General features: G+C 39.8%; 1 protein-coding gene across 1 annotated transcript; it reads right to left on the bottom strand.

Annotated features, from left to right (window-relative positions):
• Positions 1-10,259: 10,259 nt before the first annotated feature.
• ifrd1 (interferon-related developmental regulator 1) lies at positions 10,260-16,733 on the bottom strand. Its single transcript, XM_051392710.1, has 12 exons — positions 16,507-16,733; positions 14,797-14,901; positions 14,490-14,571; positions 13,598-13,722; positions 13,256-13,413; positions 13,058-13,108; positions 12,546-12,724; positions 12,310-12,418; positions 11,924-12,058; positions 11,659-11,787; positions 11,074-11,169; positions 10,260-10,959 (listed from the first exon to the last, which is right to left on the bottom strand). The coding sequence occupies exons 1-12, from the start codon at positions 16,535-16,537 to the stop codon at positions 10,873-10,875; spliced, it is 1,287 nt and encodes a 428-aa protein (XP_051248670.1). The 5' UTR covers positions 16,538-16,733; the 3' UTR covers positions 10,260-10,872.
• Between the last annotated feature and the right edge of the window lie 2,145 nt (positions 16,734-18,878).

The raw sequence follows: 18,878 nt of genomic DNA, 5'->3' as shown, positions 1-18,878 counted from the left end.
CCGGGAAAAATGATTCTTCCCTCCTTGATTCACCTTACTCTACCTCGCCTGCTACAATAAAAGCAATAAAAAATACACCATTGTAAAGCCGAGCTAATTAAATTGGATGAGCAGTGTGTGGCGATACTGAGAGTAATGACAGATTCAGCAGTTGGTATAGGAGGAGATGGGGAAAACATCCTGAAAAGCTTCCTTTACAGAACCGGCCAATCCAACTGGTGAGTTCCTTCGGTGATGAGCACAGGCGACCAATCAATTTGCTCATGATGAGCCTTGGCAACAACCTCCCCAGCAAAGCGAAACAGTCGTGTGATGTGTGAGTCTGTGTGTGTGGATGCAGGGGGTTGTCTTTACATCTGTGTGTGGAGCGAGACTGCACAAATACACACTTTTCAAAGTGTGTGGCTTTTAACATCTCCTATAAAATCTGTCTCGTCTCCTCTATATTCAGGTCTTGTGTGGGAGCACGTCTGTTCTGATCTACTGTGTACATTGAAGACTAAGGCTGAGCCGTTTTCATCTCATGACTGACAGATTAATTGATAACCTCATGAATTCATTATTACGATCCCCTATAAACACGTGGAGACACACGCTCACCTAATACACACACACACACACACACACACAGGTGTGTGTGTGCCTGCATAAACAGGATCGAGTGGAAAATTTGCCCAAGTTGGGCCAGGCAGAAATTGATTGTAGAACAGCTGATGTACAGATAGAGGTCCCTTCTGGCAAAAGTAAAACCAATATAAAACCAGCATAAGGCTGATGGGAACTTTTGGTTTTCTGTGTAGACTAAGATCATCGCCAGGGGGATTATTTGACCCAGCCAGGACAGACATTTCTCTCTGTGGTATCATTTAACTCCTGTTGTGGTTTGCTCACAACGGTGAAAACCTGCTTTGTTGAGTCTATAAGTTGAAAGATACAGTGTAAGCTCTGTGGCCATGTTCAAAGTAGTTAGATAAGCTGTAATACTGCAGGCCATAACACATACAAATATAGAAAAATCTGCATAAATACTCCAATCCATAACAAACTTCAGTGAGCGTCTGTTGAGGGATCAAACAAAAAGCTCTGGCTGCAACAGATTCATATCATGAAGACAAAATGTAGACCTTTTTGTCATCCCGTTTTGAGTTCTTTTTAAAGAAATAGTTCAAAATTTGAGGGTAAAGGCTTATTAGCTGTCTCACCTAGAATGAGATGAGAAGATTGATACCACTTTCTTTGCTGTATGGTAAATATGAAGCTAGCAGCCAGTTAGCTAACTAGCTACCTTAGCACAAAACGGTGATGACAAGACTCTAGAAATTAGTGCGTCTGGCCAAGAAACTGTCTAGCACATAACCCCATAAAAACATTATTACATTATATTTTGTTTGTTTAACCCCTTCACAAACAAAAGTTTTCTTAAATAAGAAGCTAGAGCCAAGAGAGAGTTAGGTAAGCTTAGCATAAAGACTAAAAACAGGGGAACAGCTAGCATGAATCTGTCCAATTTAATGTCATTAATTAAAACATTATACGTTTTTTAAATTCCCCCCGAACAATATGAGTCATTACCAGTAAGCCCTTGGTCCCCTCTCCGTCAACATAAAACCCACTGCAAGAAACCTAGGTGTACATTTTTACTCAGAGCTCTGTTTCTAGAATAAATGCGGGGGGTGTGAATGCTCACACCACCCGATCTGGAAAAAGTCATTCACTTATTCATCTTTTCTAACTGGTTTTAAGAGACGTCAATACATTACTCCAATATTAGCTTCCCTCCATTGGCTCCCTGTCTGTTTGAGAATTGATTTTAAGATTTTACTGATCACTTTTAATGCACACCCAGGTCTGGCTCCGAGCTATATTACAGTTATTTTAATTTCCTATGAGCCAGCTCGCAGCCTTAGATCCTCAGGTGGGGCCCTCCTAACAGTTCCAAAGTCGAGACTAAAAACTAAAGGTGATCGTGCCTTCGCCATAAGGACCACTCGACTTTGGAACGCCCTGCCAGAGGAGATAAGGCTTGCCAGATCGGTAAATTCTTTTAAATCACTTCTTAAAACCCATTTTTATAGACTTGCCTTTATGTGATGTGGTCCTTTTAAGTTTATTTTTACTCCAACCGTCTTTGAGTTCTGTTCTACTTGTTTTATTTATTCCATTTCTCTTGTCTCACCTACTTTATTTTACTCCATCTCTATTATTTCACCTACTTTATTAATTTGTATCATTACCTCTGTTATTTCAACTATTTTATGCAATTTATTTTATCGTCCTTTGTAATTGTAAATTGTATTCTTGCTGTGTTCTGTCAAAGCACTTTGTAAACCATGTTTTTAAAAGTGCTATACAACTATAGTTGTTATTATTATTATTATTATTATGTGCAAGACTAGCTTCATTTAGCTTAGCAGAAAATCTGCCTAACACCTTTAATGCTAAGCTAACTGGCTGTTTTTGGTGCACAGAGCTGAGAGTGGTATCAGTCTTCTTATCTATCTCTCAGCAAGAAAGCAAATACCAAATGCCAAACTAACCCTTTAATTCTCTATTGTGCTTTACTCTACACACTAATACAGAAAATGGTCAGGGTTAAAATGACAAAAACGTACTCCAGTTCCTGACTTATTTTAGAGCTCCAGCTGATAGTGGGAGCTGACAGGGAGGGGAAGCCTGCTATCTCTTCCCTCCTGCCAACGAGGTGCTGCCTGCGATTCAGGCTGTGAGTCAATTCTTTAAAAGAGGAGATAAAGCCTCGGCCTCCCACATGTGCAGACTTAGCTTCAGATGCCAAATTCAAGTGTGTATTAACTCTATTGGTTTGGGACATTTGGGGAGAAAAAGGTCTTTTTTTTATGTGAATGTGCTGCATCTCTATGTATGTGTGGGGCTGATGCTGCCACACACAGGGGACAGGTGTCATCGCCTTTACTATGGCCTCGTGCCTCCTCTCTGTGGCATCATCCGGCGAACAGTTGTCAGCCCTGACGGGGGTCTGCGCTCGTCACTGGCCCACATCACGGAGAGAGAAAGAGAGGGAGGGAAGAGGAGGAGGAGGGTGGAAGTGTGACTGTATTCGTCTGTGCACGTGTACATATGTGTATTCGTGTCTTTGTGTGAGTTGTACAGTAGCTATGAGTCACACAGTGTGGGAGCTACAATGCATCTGCGCCCAGCACGACAAATGTGTACCACTTGACTCTATTTCAAGTCTACAACCACATTCCATATGGTGTCAGCTTTGCACACTATGATATAGGGCCCGCTCTATTTTGCCAAGAGATGAATGAGAAGTGCGGAAGTCAGTGATTGGGCGTTTTTATTTATACTGTTTTGTGGCGTGTGCCCTGGAGTCAGGGTCATACATTTACAACAGTTCAAAACAGATCTGTTGTCTGAATGACTCAGCTCACACAAAAGGTGAACATGATTTTTTTATTCGATGGTAAATGAGCTGGATACCTATTACACATAGCAATGATCAAGTGGTTGTAATTGAAAAATAAACATTTGAGAATGTGTATTTCTTTGTCATGCATTTTGTGTTTTAACCTCAAATCCACACTCGGTATCATCAGTTATGCTCAGTTGCAAGTGCAGAGGTGATTACTGTCGATTCAAGTGTTGATACAGCAGGCAGCTTTATGGTGAACAACTGCCACCCCCTGGTGAGGTCTAGAATTACACTCATTATTACTATGACATCGTGTACATTTCAGTGATGTCAACAGCAACGTAAGCAAAAATTAACAGAGCATAATTGCTTTACCATGATGATTCATAGCTTATGTTTTTACTTCTCTCATGCTCTAGAAAAGGTGCAATATAAATACACTTTACTGACTTCAGCTAAAAACTATTTTACTGCAGCAGCAGTAAGACTGTCATTAACCTCTTTTTAACAAAGTAAAAGCTCCCTGCACCAAACCGCATGTATCGATTGCGATCTATTCAATACTATATACAGCATGTGTTATTGGCAGTTTTTAATAAGTATACAGGAAGTATACAGGATTTATTTATCATGTCAATAATCCATAAAACCAGAAATGCTGTCATTATTTCTCAAACTTCTGCTGAGTGCGGGTTCTGCTATTAAGGAGATTCAAAATTGCATATAAGAGAGACCCATAAGAGGTTGAGTAAAGTACACTATCAAGTAGTAATTATATCAATTTTGTATGCAGCAAATCACTCACAACAGATTAAACACATTTTGCACAATCATCTCTGAGAGACTTCATCTTGTCAAGTAATACACTAATATTGAAGCTTTAGTGATTATGTGCTTTGAAGTATCCTTATAATAATACTAATCTTTATTTTAACTTAAGAAGAAGTGGTAAACACATAACCACACACTAAATCTTCGAGATGGTAGTATAAGCACATGTGCTTAGAATAAGTGTCTTTGCAGTTGGTTGATACATCAATTAAATTATAATAGATCTTCAAGAGCTGTTGTTCACTAGTCTATAGAGTATTACAGAGGTTAAAACCTCTGACATAAGGATATTATAAAGTATTTAATTTAACCTTTGTATGGCATTATGATCCAGTAGGATCTCTGTCTTACAGTGCTCCTGCTCACTGATCCTTCCATCTTTGTGTAGCTCTGTGTTCTTGCCATCATCAGCTTACATTTCAGGGATTCTTGTCTGAGGCTGCCTGATGTGAAAGAATTATCACATGTGATGCTGTTCCCACAGAAGCCCTGTATCATATCCAACCCCACCAAATAGGTGTGCTACTAATAGCTTCCGGAGAGGCAATACATCTACCTATGCCGTGCGTACTGTATGTACTGTATCTACAGTAGACTCTATCATATCCACCTACCCCATGTACATAAAGATACCTGCACGTCAAATATTTATTTCAGGGTCCTTTGCACTCTGCACCATTGCACTATTGTCTACTGTCTACAAATGTTTGTTTATAGATATGTATAACTGCACATATAAGTCTATGTTTTTTTGTTAAACTTGTTCCATTTATTTATGCTGTTAGTCTGTGTTTGTACATTGAGAGCAATGTAAAACCGGAGTCAGATTCCTTGTATGTGCGCACATACCTGGCCAATAAAAGTGATTCTGATTCTACACATTTAATTAAACTTCTCAGGTCAAACTGATTCAGCATGTGTATTAAAAAATATGTTGTGTTGCATGTTTTTTTTTTCTTTTGGTGAAAATGTATAATAGGTCATTTTGACCTGAAAACCACATACCGTTTAATAGAACTAATAGCACTGTCTGATCTTCTTTCATTTGGAGTGTTCTGCCACATCTAAGCATAAATTACCGCTATCAAATGCTGAGGCACCAGTGGGCCCTTGCTGCAGCGGTCTGGGTTTCTACCCTCTTCCCTTTTCAGCCAGAGGTGTGGGCAACAAACTAATCCACTAACACACTTGCAGACTAAAACCTTGTACCCTCTTCTCCAGCTTTTCTCTGTTGAATGTGCTCAATGGAAGAAGTCAGGCCGCAGGTCATAAGAGTGACTCTATGGAACATGAGTCGCTATGCATTAAACATGGACTGCAGCATAGACGTTGGTTGTAAGAAAACAGACTCAGTGCATGACTAAAGATTTATGGCTCAATATGCTGCATTATGAAAAACAACTCATATCTTTCTCCTGGGAGTCTGCCAATTTTCTCCACATCTTCCTTCATAAGTAGACACATTAACATTTCTCACTCCTCGCACTTAACATTTCGTGCGGACGTGTAAATAAGTACCTAACAAACAAATCATTTATTCTCATGGTGACTTTGTGATGTGTGCAATATCTTAAATAATGGAAAACCATCCATCGTCTGTCTCTATGGTGATGCTGCAGCTCAGTATGTGGCCGGGTTAAGTAAGATACATCTAGGCGGTCAGCACGCACACATAGAGTGGTTGTCTCCAAGGTTATCATGTTTTTATCCTCAAAGTGTGTGTGTGTGTGTATGTGTGCTACCTCTCCACCTCTACAACTACCTAATTATTTCACAACTGATCTGCTACATGATTTTCACCCCAGAGACCAACCAGATGAGCAAGAGTTAATTCCTCTCGTGCAGAAATCCGTCACACAAACAAAAACAAGCTTCATCGTCCAAAACTGAAGAACAAATCACATTTTGAGGAATTTTCAGTGTATTGCAGTCACCGTGTGGCACATCAACGCCAGAAGGTGACAGAGAGCGGGATAAATCAGTCTCTTGATATATGTATGCAGCATAATTGCAGTCATCAGAGGCTGCAGCCATTTTATCAGTCACAACAACAAGCCCCTTGGCGTGTTGGGACAGAGAACACACAACACTCATTCGGTGACAAAGTGCTGCTAATCTCCCCATCCATTTTTCATCGTGATAGCTACTGTATACGCCTTGCTCCAGGGAGCAACTGGGGCCAGGAAAAGGAGATGTTGGAGGGAGGAGGAGGAGGAGGAGGAGGAGGGGAGGGATGTATATGTGGGTGGCACACTAGTGTCAACATCAGACATTTGCAAAGAAATAGGCTGATCTATAGTGGGTGCTACAGTAACAGCTGTTGAGACACCAGAAGCACACAAGTGGAATAAATACATTAACCTGGTTAGCTATTGAAAAGCATCCATCTGGAGGGTATGTGTGTGTGTTTAAACAGGCCCGTCTCTCTCTCTCTGTGTGTGTGTGTGTGTGTGTGTGTGTGTGTGTGTGAGACTGCCACACATGCTCAGTGGTTTGGCTTCAGGCCCTTTTTGCTACCAAATGAGTGGCACGATGAATGGAAAGTTAAACTCAACAAGGAATGCCTAACCAGCCATGGCAATGAGTGTCTGACAGTGTCTATGTGTTGCAGCTAATCAAACACAATGCGATATTACAACGCATTAACTTAGATGAGAGAAAATAAAAAGGCTTCCCAGTTCAAATTTATCACCTTGAAAGGGCAACTGGCTGAAACAGAACGCTAATTTCCATAACAGTGATATCAACTAGTCAGTTGCAACAATCAGTAGAGGCGTACAACAAGAGAAGAGATTGCAGGTGTATTTTCTTTCATCGTTTTGCTCCTCCATACACCCACCGGACAAATTCCACCCACCACAATGACATATTCTATTCTGTTTTGTTCCACATCTCCTCAAGCACACTGCAGTTTCCACAGCGTTTTCTTAACTTAGACACAACAAAACCTCACAGAAGGAACTGCTTATCCAGTAAGTCGATGGAACAGTGAGAGGAGTCGTTGAGCGTTGAGCACATAACGACACACAAATGAAGCTAATTATTGATTAAACTAAAGATACCCTATCACATCTCTTACTCATTTGATCCTCATTTATCCTTCTTAATTGCGTGGTGATGGTTTTTCTTTGCAAACAGACTGTGATGAAATATGAATAATAACAATGGTCCATTATCATTCTGCACATTGGTTTCTACCTGCCTGACTGTGCCAAAGATAAAGAGGATCTAATCAAATGATGATGTTTATTTACAGAGAAGCCATATATCCTGGGAGAAATTTGTTGTCTGTCCAGAAAATCAACACTGAATCTAATATAGTTTTTAATAGCAAGTATTACATTTGTAAGTAAACACTGATTAATCGGATTTAAAGCTGCTGCAATCAATATTTTTAGATTAACAATGGATTAAATGATTACTTGTATGTGAGACAGGCTGCTAGTAATGATGAACACACAGAGAATTATCTGTTCCCCTCAGCTCTCTGGGGCCTTTTAGCATCTTTAAATTTATTGTTGTGGTTTTATGGCCCACAACTTTTACTGGTTTGGTTCACTCTCACTTTTGTCATCAGGGTCGATTACTTTGTGTCTTTTTGATGTTTAAATAAGCAACTGTTTGCTAAGATGCTCGTCATACAAAAGTGATTATGTCAGTGTTGTATTTACAACTATCTGCTGCCCCCAAGTGGCCAAAAAAATGGCCTTTTGTGGCTTCAAACAGGGCAACAATAAATTGCCTCAAGTGATATCGCATTAGGCAGATTTTAATACGTTGGTTGGGGGTGTGGAGTTTGACAGAACTTAGCTTACCAGACCTCTGTATCTATTTTATAATTTTTTTTAACTGTCCTTTTTGTCCATGTTATATAAGAGCAATGTTAAATCCGTGGAGTACTCTATCATTTTTGGACATTATCTTATACAATTTAAACCTGACTCAGCCCTGCAATATGGTTTATATTTCTAATGTAACCACCTACAAAAGCAGTCTCTGCAAGTTTGGTTTTATATTAATCCACCATGAAGTAGTCCCATAGGGTTCATGTCTATTAGATTGAACAGACAAAGTCTGCACAGTACAGAGCCTTGGAAAATGATTGAGGCAAAGCAGATTCCTGAAAGGGGATTTCTTTAAAAGCCCAAAGCCTACAAATCCTAAAAATTACAGTTCTGCCATGCTTAAACTGCAAAAAATCCTCCAAATGAAGTGAAAAAAACACATATTCAAGAGGTGAAGGACTCTTTGTGTAATCAGTAACCGCCAGTACAATTTTAGGATTTGCCTTTTGATCAGAATAAACCCACTGGGATCAAAATGTTGAAGAAATTTGAGTAACAAGTGCAATTACCTCTCTGCTGTATGAGCCACACAGAGGGAATAAGTGAAGTTCCCTCTCCATTTACAAGGGTTTTACTGGTCCAGGAACAATCAGAAATTGTGTCAACCCCTCAGTTTGCCTTTCACAGAAAGAGGAACAGTCTAAACCCAAGAGTATTAAATCAACCACCAGTGTCAGATAGTTGCAGATATGCCCCCCACAACTTCCTATTTAAATTCTGCCCTGTCATTTCCCAATTTCTCCTGTGAGAGAAATGGAAAATGACAGCAGAATTTTACAGCATGCCATTAGGCTGTGGCAGTCAGTCCAAGACACATTTTGTCTCACACTTATCCTACAGATTTGAGGGTTTGATGAAGAGGGAGGGCTAGGAGGTGACACTGCGGGTCAGACAGTTAAGGTAAAAAGGTTTGACAAAAAAAAAAATAAGAATTTTAAATTGATACAATGAAAACAAAGTTACATAAAAAAAAAAAACTAAAAAAGAGTATTTAAAAGAAGCGATGAAATGTTAAGGCAGGGAGATGCAGACAGCATGATCCCATGATTAAAATTACTCTACCAAGCTCTGCAAACTTGGGTAATGTGTCTAATCTGAAGCAATTCAGAGAGCATGCAAAGGAAATGTCACAACTAAAATACACCCAAGTCTTGGGCATTACACTAAACATTAACAAAATTGTTAGAATATGCCAGATTGTTTACAGTGCAAGAAAAAAAAAACATTTTTCTATTATTTAACTACAGGAAATGGGTAGTCCACCAGTACTTAACAACTGACATTACATATTACAGGAAAACTTCAGTGTTTTACTGGAACATATAGCAGGGAGACTCCTCTGTGCTTAACCAGGACTATACTATACTATACTATACTATACTATACAATACAATACAATACAATACAGGAGTAGGCCAGGCCATGAAAATTGTATCAGGTCCAGGTTGCCGCTTCCTCCCGAAGGCAATATTGTTTCACCCGAGGTTTGAGGGAGCTGAACAGGTGCATCGATTGCAGGATGTCTACGTGTGCTCCAAGCTCCTGGGTAACAGGTTGACATTATTGATGGGACTATTTGTAGCTTTGAGATGTTTACCTCTAGTATGTGATATTGGCTGCGGTTATGGACAGCTTTTTTTTACTGCTCTGTAAAAGCAATGGCCTATGAGTGGGACCTCGGGGAGTAAATTTGATGTGTACAATGTATGTTCCATCATTTCCTGGTGCTCCCTCAGTAGCTTTACTGACCAGCTTTTATCAATAACCCATGAAGTTCCATCACAGTCATGTCTGTGTAGGAGGATACAGGCAGGGTGTACTACTCAGTCATCCTGGCTGCAAGATCTCTGCCTTTGATATGTTGAAGTCGCAATAAATAAGATTTGTACTGCCCCTTTACTCAAAATGACCTCCATATATCTGCCAGGAGTTGAAAGAGAAGCCAAAAACTCACTTGCTAAATTCTCTTCCAGTTTAGTTACAAGCCACTTCCCCAAAACCTGCCTTTTTTTTTTTTTTTTTTTTTTTTTATATTAAACTTCAACAATGGGGAAATTATGCTTTGAGCGAGGGGTCGGGGTTCCAAAACATTCAATCAGATGAATCAGTCAACTAATCTTAGACAGCTAGCATCACTGTATCAGTTAACAGTATCTTATAATAAACATGAGCAAAAATGAGAGCTACCCTTCTTACAGCTTTTCAGTGTTTATTTCACCATCCTTGCCCTTTACATACCCAATACTAAAAAGACAACACAATATTCACCGGAAATAACCTGCTATGGGCTAACAAGGTAGTGCAACTTAAATACAAATCCATCCAAAAAAAAAAAAAAAGGGTTAGGACAGTCACAACATGTTTTTGACATTGCTATGAACTAAATAAAACTACATGGTGCAAAGACAAATGCTGGCTAAGTTATATAACTTATTACATAAATTCAAATAAAAAGGCCACATAATGAATATTAACATGAGGACAGACCAAATATACACTATATGTACAACACCACTGTTAATGTGTGGATACATTAAAGTTATACTAACCCTAACCCTCAAAATATATTGTTTGATTATCAAAACGCTCACCTCCTGCAGCTTTGAAAGGTGGCTGAAAAAGGGAAACTTCTGTCCGCTACAGAGCAAATCCCCCCTTCAAGTCTGCAGAGGGCGAGTTTGATAATCAAAAGACAGATTTCATAGGAGGGTGACACAAAGTCGTGACAATTGATCTAAAAAGCAGGGACGCCTGATAAATATGTTATTAGAGTCAAAAAAAGAAAGAAAAAAAATAGATCTGTTAAAATTCTCCCACATCCACCCTCTTGTCCCTGAACTTGCTTCTGGCCTTGGTCCTAGCCTTGAATGCAGCAGAGTTGTGCAGATGCTGGAAAAGGGAAGAGGGGAAAACTTTATACAAAAGCTACAAGTATGTACAGTACGTTTAATGTAGCAAATGACAAAACTACAATGCCATGGTTTGAATAACTTGTACACATACCCTTTCAAAGCGAGAGATTTTCATGGCCTTCATTGTGGCTGAATCAACCAGCATGGGTGGTCCCAGTTCAAACACATCTCTTATGAACTCATTACCCTTGTTTAGGAGAAAAACAAAGAGAAAGAAACACATTAAGAACTTCTACCAACCATCAGCGTAAGACAATACAAGCATAATACACAAATCTATACAAGAATAGTTAGCCAATTTTAGATACTGCTTACAGTGTTTGGTATGAAATATGTTCCATTGTCTCATCTTTTCTTGTGAGATGTTGCAGTTTGCCATTAGCGCTGGCTGTCAGCCAGACTACTTTCCAATCAGCTACTTGTAATGGCTTGTTATTTTCTACATAACGCAACATTATCCTAAATCAAGTTGTAAGTGTTGTCATCCTGCATTGGGCAGGCCCACAGATCTCCATTGTGTTTTAGTGCCGTGTCATGCTCCCGTTACACATCATCCAACCCAACAACCACAACCTCAAGCTTTGGCAGCGCAATTAAGTTAAAATGTCGACTCGCATGGATTTAAATGAGGTTGTTGTCGACTCCAATATTTAACAACTTAGAAAAAAATATATACCTGTAGGTGGTAATTCATCCCAGAGCCCACAAACTCTCTGAAAGCATCATAAGTCCTCTTTCTGACCCAGCTATCAATGGTCATGCGCTCTGTCCCAAAACGAATGTTCTCAGGCTGGAAGTCACCCTCCTGGAAGAATACAGATCAACCATACAACTTAATTTGTCTCCACTTAAAAACATAGAATCTCTAGCCTGTCGCTCTCGGAAGAAGCACATAAAATGTAAATTAAAACGTAACAAACCAAGGTGACGTCAACACCCACCTCAACAGCCTTCAGTACGTCCCTAAACACCGACCGCTGCTTCCTCTTGTCCGTCTTGGCTCTGTGCTTGTTACAGTCTGTGGCCAACGCGTTCAGTTTGTCACACAGTTCCTCCCAGTTATCAAACTCAAACTCCTGAAAAAGGACACCGAAAGAGATGCTGCATTCATGTCCCAAGGAAAAAAAGAGACATCACACTGGACGGACGTATATACATAAAGGAACAGGTTATTAAATGCAGCCAGACAGTCAAGTAAACATGCAGGCACAAAAAAAAAAAAAACCAACAATAATTTAGTCCCAATTTTAGTCCCAATAGTTGACTGCACTGGACTACACAAGTGACAGGCAGATCCTGTTAAAACACAGCATGGCTTTTGACTTACAGAGTCCATGTCTCTGGCCAGCTCAAAGAGCAGGGCAATGGTCTCCCCTGCAGCAATTCTCATGTTGACATCCTCACTTTCCAGCAATCTTGGCAGTTTAGGCAGGTGTCTGTACAACAAGACCGATGCATTACATTTTTTTTTTTTTTTTATAAATCTGGATCGGGGTTTCAGTTAAATAAAATAATGTGTGGTTGAGGTAAACTTGTAGAGTTGACAGCGGGAGCGAGTCTTACTTGCGCAGGATGTCTTTGAGTTGGCTGGCAGTGCAGATGGTGAGCAACAGTGCCCAGGACAGCAGGGCGTTGGTGTGGAGCTGGCTTGTCTGGGGACTGATCAGAGGACAGGTTCCATCCACCCTAGCATAGGACCGGGTGAACAGGTTCTCAAAGCACTCCATGGTAGCATGCACGTCCTAAAGCAGGAAGTAGCAAGCATAAAATGAAGACTGGAGTTTGTAGTGCAAAAAAAATTAAAAAAGAAAAAAGTGTTTAAAATAGAAATACAACACCAGTCATCACAAATAACATGTTTATGACTTCATGAGTAATTAGTTGAGGCACGTTTGAGTTCAGCTGCCACTACTGTTGACAGCACTAATGTTAAGCCCGAATGAGGCACAATTTTACAACCGATAATGAGCACAAACAACTTACAAAAATACTGTAGAAGAGACATCACTGCAAGTTGCCCTTAAGCCAAGGTGTCAAAAAGCAGGAAAAGACACCAAAAGTGATCAAGAACTCACCAAAATATCATCTTCTGCGACTAAAGTACAGAGGCCCAGACTTGTTGCCACCTATTAGGGAAACAGAAAGATTTGTTCAGTTGACTTTCCACAGTATAGACACATGCTTCAGAAGAAGAAAAAAAAAAAAAAAAAAAGATAACCACATAGTAGCAGGTACAGTGTGTTGCTCTGCCACCGATGACATCAGGTACTCACTGCCTGTCTGGCTTGTATGTTGGCTGATCCATCTGCCAGGATGTTTTTGAAGATGGGTTTGAGGGTCTTGAACACCTCCTCGCTCTCGATGCCTGAGCCCAGCTGGATACACAGCAGGCAGGCTAAAGAAGCTGCCGCTCGCTGCTCCTCGCCTTTGCCTGACATAGTGAGAGGGGTGGGAATTAACTTCTCTTAAATTTTAGGGTGAAATTGGTATTAGGAGATTTAAACATAGAAACAGAGCCTACTGAAATAAAATGACTTGCATGTTCGACTACAGAAAATATGTCACTGTACTGGTTTAAACCGGACTCAAATAACTTTAATTGTCTTTTGTGGTACCTTTCTTGAGGCATCGTTCAATGCTGTCTGTGATGGTCATCCTTCTTTCCGAGATGAACTCATACAGGATCCGCGTGGCCATTGCCGTCTTAAGCCCATCCAGTGCCCCTTGTCTGGTCTTAGCACTGACAAAACAGATACACAAACATTCATTAGTGCCATTATACAATAATTATCCCTGATGGATGATGCACAATAGTATAATGTCAGAAAAAAATAACTACTTCCCTTAAGAAATTAGCCAATTTAACCAACATGTGCTGAACACCAATGAGTTAAGAAATTAAATGAGCAATTAGATACATTTTAAATAAAACAGTCGCATCAAATGATCAACAATATTTAGAATGACTGTACAGGAAACTCACTATAATGTTTAGTTAATGTGTTGCAAGTACAATCTTAAAGTTTCATCCCACATGGCATTGGCAGTGAAATGGCACTCTAGTTGCATCCCTACTTTAATATCACATTCAGCAGACCAATGGTGAGTAGCCTTATTGGGGATGAAGACTATTTTTAACTTGACTGGGCTGCAAACCTCAATGACACCTTTCTCCTGTGATTGACAGTGGCACTTTAAACTCAGGCAATCAATCCCAGAAATAAGCTTTTTAAATAGTTTTAGTTACTCCTACTTAAAAACATATGTAGCTGGAGGCACAACACTGTACATCCATTTTGTGTTAACTTACCAATTTCCTCTCCAAATCAAAGAAAACCTAAAATGTTTTCCTCCCCCTAACAATCGTTGCATTCTTTAGATAAAGTAAGATTTATTTTCAGTATATCTCATAAAAATGAAACTCTGCACAGACATGTTACAGCCTGGATGCCAAGATCAGATAACATGTGAATGCAGACAGTTGAAATCATCAGGCGGGACTTTTACCTCTTATCCACAGTGCTGTCTATGAACCCCTTCAGCTTGTACTGGAAATCCTCCTGGGCTGTGTCCTCACTGGCCTCTCCACCTGGCAACGTAACAAGATATAGTAAATGGACACTTGCCTGACATGGCTTTCAGTACTGATAAGAACTACTGGAAACAATACAATATGAAGCGTACACAGCCTGCAAACACTAGCTCATGATGCTGACGCCTACTGACAGCACAGTCATCATTCACACTGACATGTTGAAACAAAGACGAAGCACACAGAATACAAACAGTTGCATACGCAGGTGCAGAAACTCACCTTCATCTGCTACACTGGTGGTGTCACTGAAGCTGCTGCAATGACTGAGGGTCTCAATGGAGGCATCCTCATCACTGAAAGGCTGCACATGTCCATGCTGCCCTCCTGGAGAAAAAGATTAGTAGCATTAGTTCAGTGCAGCAGGTCAGGAGTTTATTATGTAACTCAGGCTCCACACAGGTACTGTGGCAAATACTGCAGCTATCTAATCTGTTTTGTGTCCTTTGCACGCCTTATCCTGCTGTACTTTCACGTGACAATGCACAACACCGTCAGGGTCAAGGGCACTCCACACTTCTCCCGACTGTGTAAACACAACATTATGTTCAGGTTTGAGGGACATAGGTCAACATAACCGAGCTTTGGTGACAGGCCGGAAGCTCTGACAGTCTGCCATAGCGATTACCCTCCGCTGCAAAATGACAAGCTCAGAAAAAAATACATACGAGCAACCACGTGTCACAAAGGGGAAGGAGGAAGCAAATTTCTCTTTCCAACCCAAGTGTAGGCCTCAATATAAAAGTCCAGAGTGCTTGCCAGTCTATGCGTCACATTTAAAAGGTCTATCTGCAAACAAGAAGGTGGGAGAGTTGTGACAATTCAGAGCTGAAAAGAAAAAAAAAAAGTGTGAAAATCTCAAGTCTGTTCATTTTTCAAAACTGAAAAGCTTTGGTTATATTAGCTATGAGAAACTACCAATAAAAACTACATAATGTGTAGGAAATGACTTTCCTCAATGGCTGTGTAACCAGACTCGTCTCTGGGTCTGACCTGAATTCACCTCATGTTGGTGAGTTTATCAGTTTAAGTACACGCTTTGGTTACTCCCAGCCAAAGAATGCATGTATTTGATCATGTTAAGCCGTGACAAACACTATAGGAAGCACTGTCAGCTGAAAGCCATTTTATCTTCTAAATGCTACTCCTGTGTGTGTGTGTGTGTGTATGTGTTGACGTGGACTCTCCCCACACTACAGCTGATTTCTGAGAACCGGGGCGCCGCCTCTTTTCCAGCCCGCTCTCTGGCGTCCAAAATGTCCGCCTTCTGTCGCTAAACAATAACAACCCAATAAAATTAACATTATACACAACTGTTATCTGCCTTGCATAACAGTTTAAAGTCAGCCAACGTTAGTCTGACGGAATACTAGTTGCCCCAAATTGGGCTAAAGATTAATTGAGGTCAATGTGCACACGAGATGACCTCACTTTACACAGTAAGAGCTAATAAGTCTGTTATGAAGAGCTGCAACACATTATTTGTTCGTATATCGAGACAATAACCACGATAAAAGCTGTCAAGTTGTCATACGGTATTTTTATTTAAATAAACTTTATCTAGCAACCAAAGCTAGTGGGGAGTTAGCTGGCGTTGGCTTGTAAACTCCGACAAATATCAACAAGGTTGGTGTGAAATATAAATTAGTTTATGAACCATTATCCAAGTGCGTCGATATAAATATAACTGTTAGCAAAAGCATGCAAGTCGTATGATGGCACGTTGTCAGTAACAGCGATGCTTTGTGTAACCACTGCTAGTTAGTTAGCTATGTGTTTTGACGTAGTCCAGCCTCTGACGTTTGTAGTCCTTCCTGTACACACGTTCCACTCCACTCAATGGACCGACAACACGAAAAGAACTACAACTACCGTCGGCACACAGAAGTCAAGTAAGCAAGGCCAAAGCAATGCGGCCGCTGGCTCACTTACCCCTGCTATTCTTCTTCTTGGTCCTTGGCATTTTCGTACAAACGAATGTATAATTTGATCAAAAATCAGCCAATACACGACCAGCTTTTATTGTATTGTCTCGTAAAATGAAAATATTCCCGTGGCACAGTAGATAAAAAGGAATTGAAAGCGATCTTGGAGATAGTCTGTTGGCTGAGACGATACATTTTCCCTCATAAAACAGGGCTGCGTGAGAAGAGGGCGGCTCCGAGTATTTATACCGGCTGACATATCACGAGGAGGTTTCCCGGCATCGCTGACCAATCCGGGAATAGGAACAAGTGTCGCGTGTGTTCACTCGTGACGCAGTGAACAGAAATGTGGCCACTATGCGTCTTATTTTGGTAAAAAAAAAAATGTGTATCTGTCCATGGCCATCACAATTTTAGACGTAGTATAAAGTAAATGATTTAGAATCTTTAATAAAAGCCTCAACATCACTCAAAACATCATCAGGCGTTCAAATAAGATGAAATAGTACCTGCTTGTAAGATGTAGCTGTAGTATTTAAACAGACAGTGGTTGGGATGTATATATGCAGTTATTATAGATATTTATGACATTATAGAAAGAAAGAAAGAAAGAAAGAAAGAAAGAAGGGGCAATATGCCTGTGTGATCAGTGGTGACCTAAAGGCACTATTTTAATACTTTACATACATACTTAATCAACATTTTGCTGATAACACTGGTACAGCTGTACTTTTATTTAAGCAAACTGTTACTTTAACTTGTAACATACTGTTTCCATTTTGATATTGCTACATTTACTCAAGTAAAGGGCCTAAGAAGGTCTTCCACAACTGTCTGTGCAATATTTAAATACTTTATAGAGTAGATCGCTGTGATAATGTTCCTCTGTGATCCTAATTATTGACTTCTGTGATACAATAATCACAAAAAAAGCTGTGATGCAGCCGATCCTGTCATTTTATGCATCTCTGATGCCATGAACACTGCAGCAGACTGCCCCCTAATGAAGTTATGCTGTTATTATATAATGCATTAGAAACTGTCATCATAACCTCTGTATCACAACAAATACTGTGATTACAGTCCTCTGAGATACAATGCATAATGTGGATTCATTTACCATCCGGAATACATACACTATTGAAGGTTGTAGCCATGCTGAGGTTGACTAAATAAGAGAAACACATTACAAATGACAGCTACACAGTAACCATTAATTTGGTGAATATTTCAGACTGTCAGAGGTGCACTTTTTAGCCCATTTTAGCCCATTTCTTAAATGTGTTGTTTCACTAGTATGAAGTTTTAAACGTCTTTGCTAGGGTCAGCCTGCTTCTTATGTGCCTTTTCTGTTTTTAACAGATGTTGACATTATTTTTGAAACTTTACCCCATGCAGGAAGCAACAACTACATCTCTACTAAGGCAGTAACATAAATTATATCAATTAGCATTACACAAGGGATGGACACAGTGTTGAATATAATGCAATCGAAACTAAAAACCTGGGTTCTCAAGTCCTCGTGTTCTGTAATCATTGCCAATGTGATCAATGTGAAAGTTTGCTTGCACTTTTTTTCTTTTGGCAGAGTGTGAATGAAGGCAAATGCAACTATTTGTTCATCAATGCAAGGGTGAGAAACTGAGAACAAAAGTGATTTAAAAGAGGTTTTTACAAACCTGGCACTGGATTATGGATTTTTCCTGGACAAACATTTCAAGACAGAATCAATTCCAGCTTGTAAGCCACAGTTTCTCACACCTACTGCCATTAGTGGCAATTGCTGAAAACATCAGCTCACAGGAATGAATGCATTGTATCAATTCTCTGAGCTCAACATTATAGTTATACACTTTAAAGAGGATGTTTATGGTCAATTAGTCTAAAGTTGAAAAGTTAATTCCTGCACTCCAAAGTAGTTTCACCAATTTGCAGAGTGACTTGACACTTCAGTTTTGAAGAGATGCCAAGAGAACATATATATACATAACTGTTTATTTTAGCCCTTTGTCCTGAAAATAGGGCCAGTTAGTGTCACTGGTAATAATCACTGGTGCATTTCAGGTGGGAAATGGTACATTTGCTCAACTGTGTGGGACAATGTGTATCAGTGACACATACACTTCCTGTGCAGTAAAAGGCAGGCACATGGCCAATCTGGATTTGAGTATGTTTACTAGGAATAGTAATCTTTTGGTATTGTTTTAGAATGCATTATTATTTAAGTTATTTGAATGGGTGTATGTAAATGTGAATGTACTTTGTGTATATTTTCTGAATGTACACTGATTTATAACTTGAAAACATAACTTATTTTTTGCCAATAAAGCACATTTGAATTGCTACAGCCCTTTAAATCTTGTGTTTTCAGTTTCACCT

Source organism: Dicentrarchus labrax, unplaced genomic scaffold (genome assembly GCF_905237075.1).
Source record: "Dicentrarchus labrax unplaced genomic scaffold, dlabrax2021, whole genome shotgun sequence".
Classification (NCBI taxonomy): domain Eukaryota; kingdom Metazoa; phylum Chordata; class Actinopteri; family Moronidae; genus Dicentrarchus; species Dicentrarchus labrax.
Note: the sequence above shows the minus strand (reverse complement) of the source record. Positions and strands in the feature narration are given on the sequence as shown.

Bases quoted from the DNA above. Each gene is read 5' to 3' on its own strand.
- ifrd1 (XM_051392710.1), bottom strand. From the start codon at position 16,537: ATGCCAAGGACCAAGAAGAAGAATAGCAGGG. The intron at 13,414-13,597 runs GTACCACAAAAG...TCACTATGTCAG, and splicing joins TGAACGATGCCTCAAGAAAG to GCAAAGGCGAGGAGCAGCGA. The intron at 12,059-12,309 runs GTAAGTCAAAAG...GTCCTTTTTCAG, and splicing joins TGGCCAGAGACATGGACTCT to GAGTTTGAGTTTGATAACTG.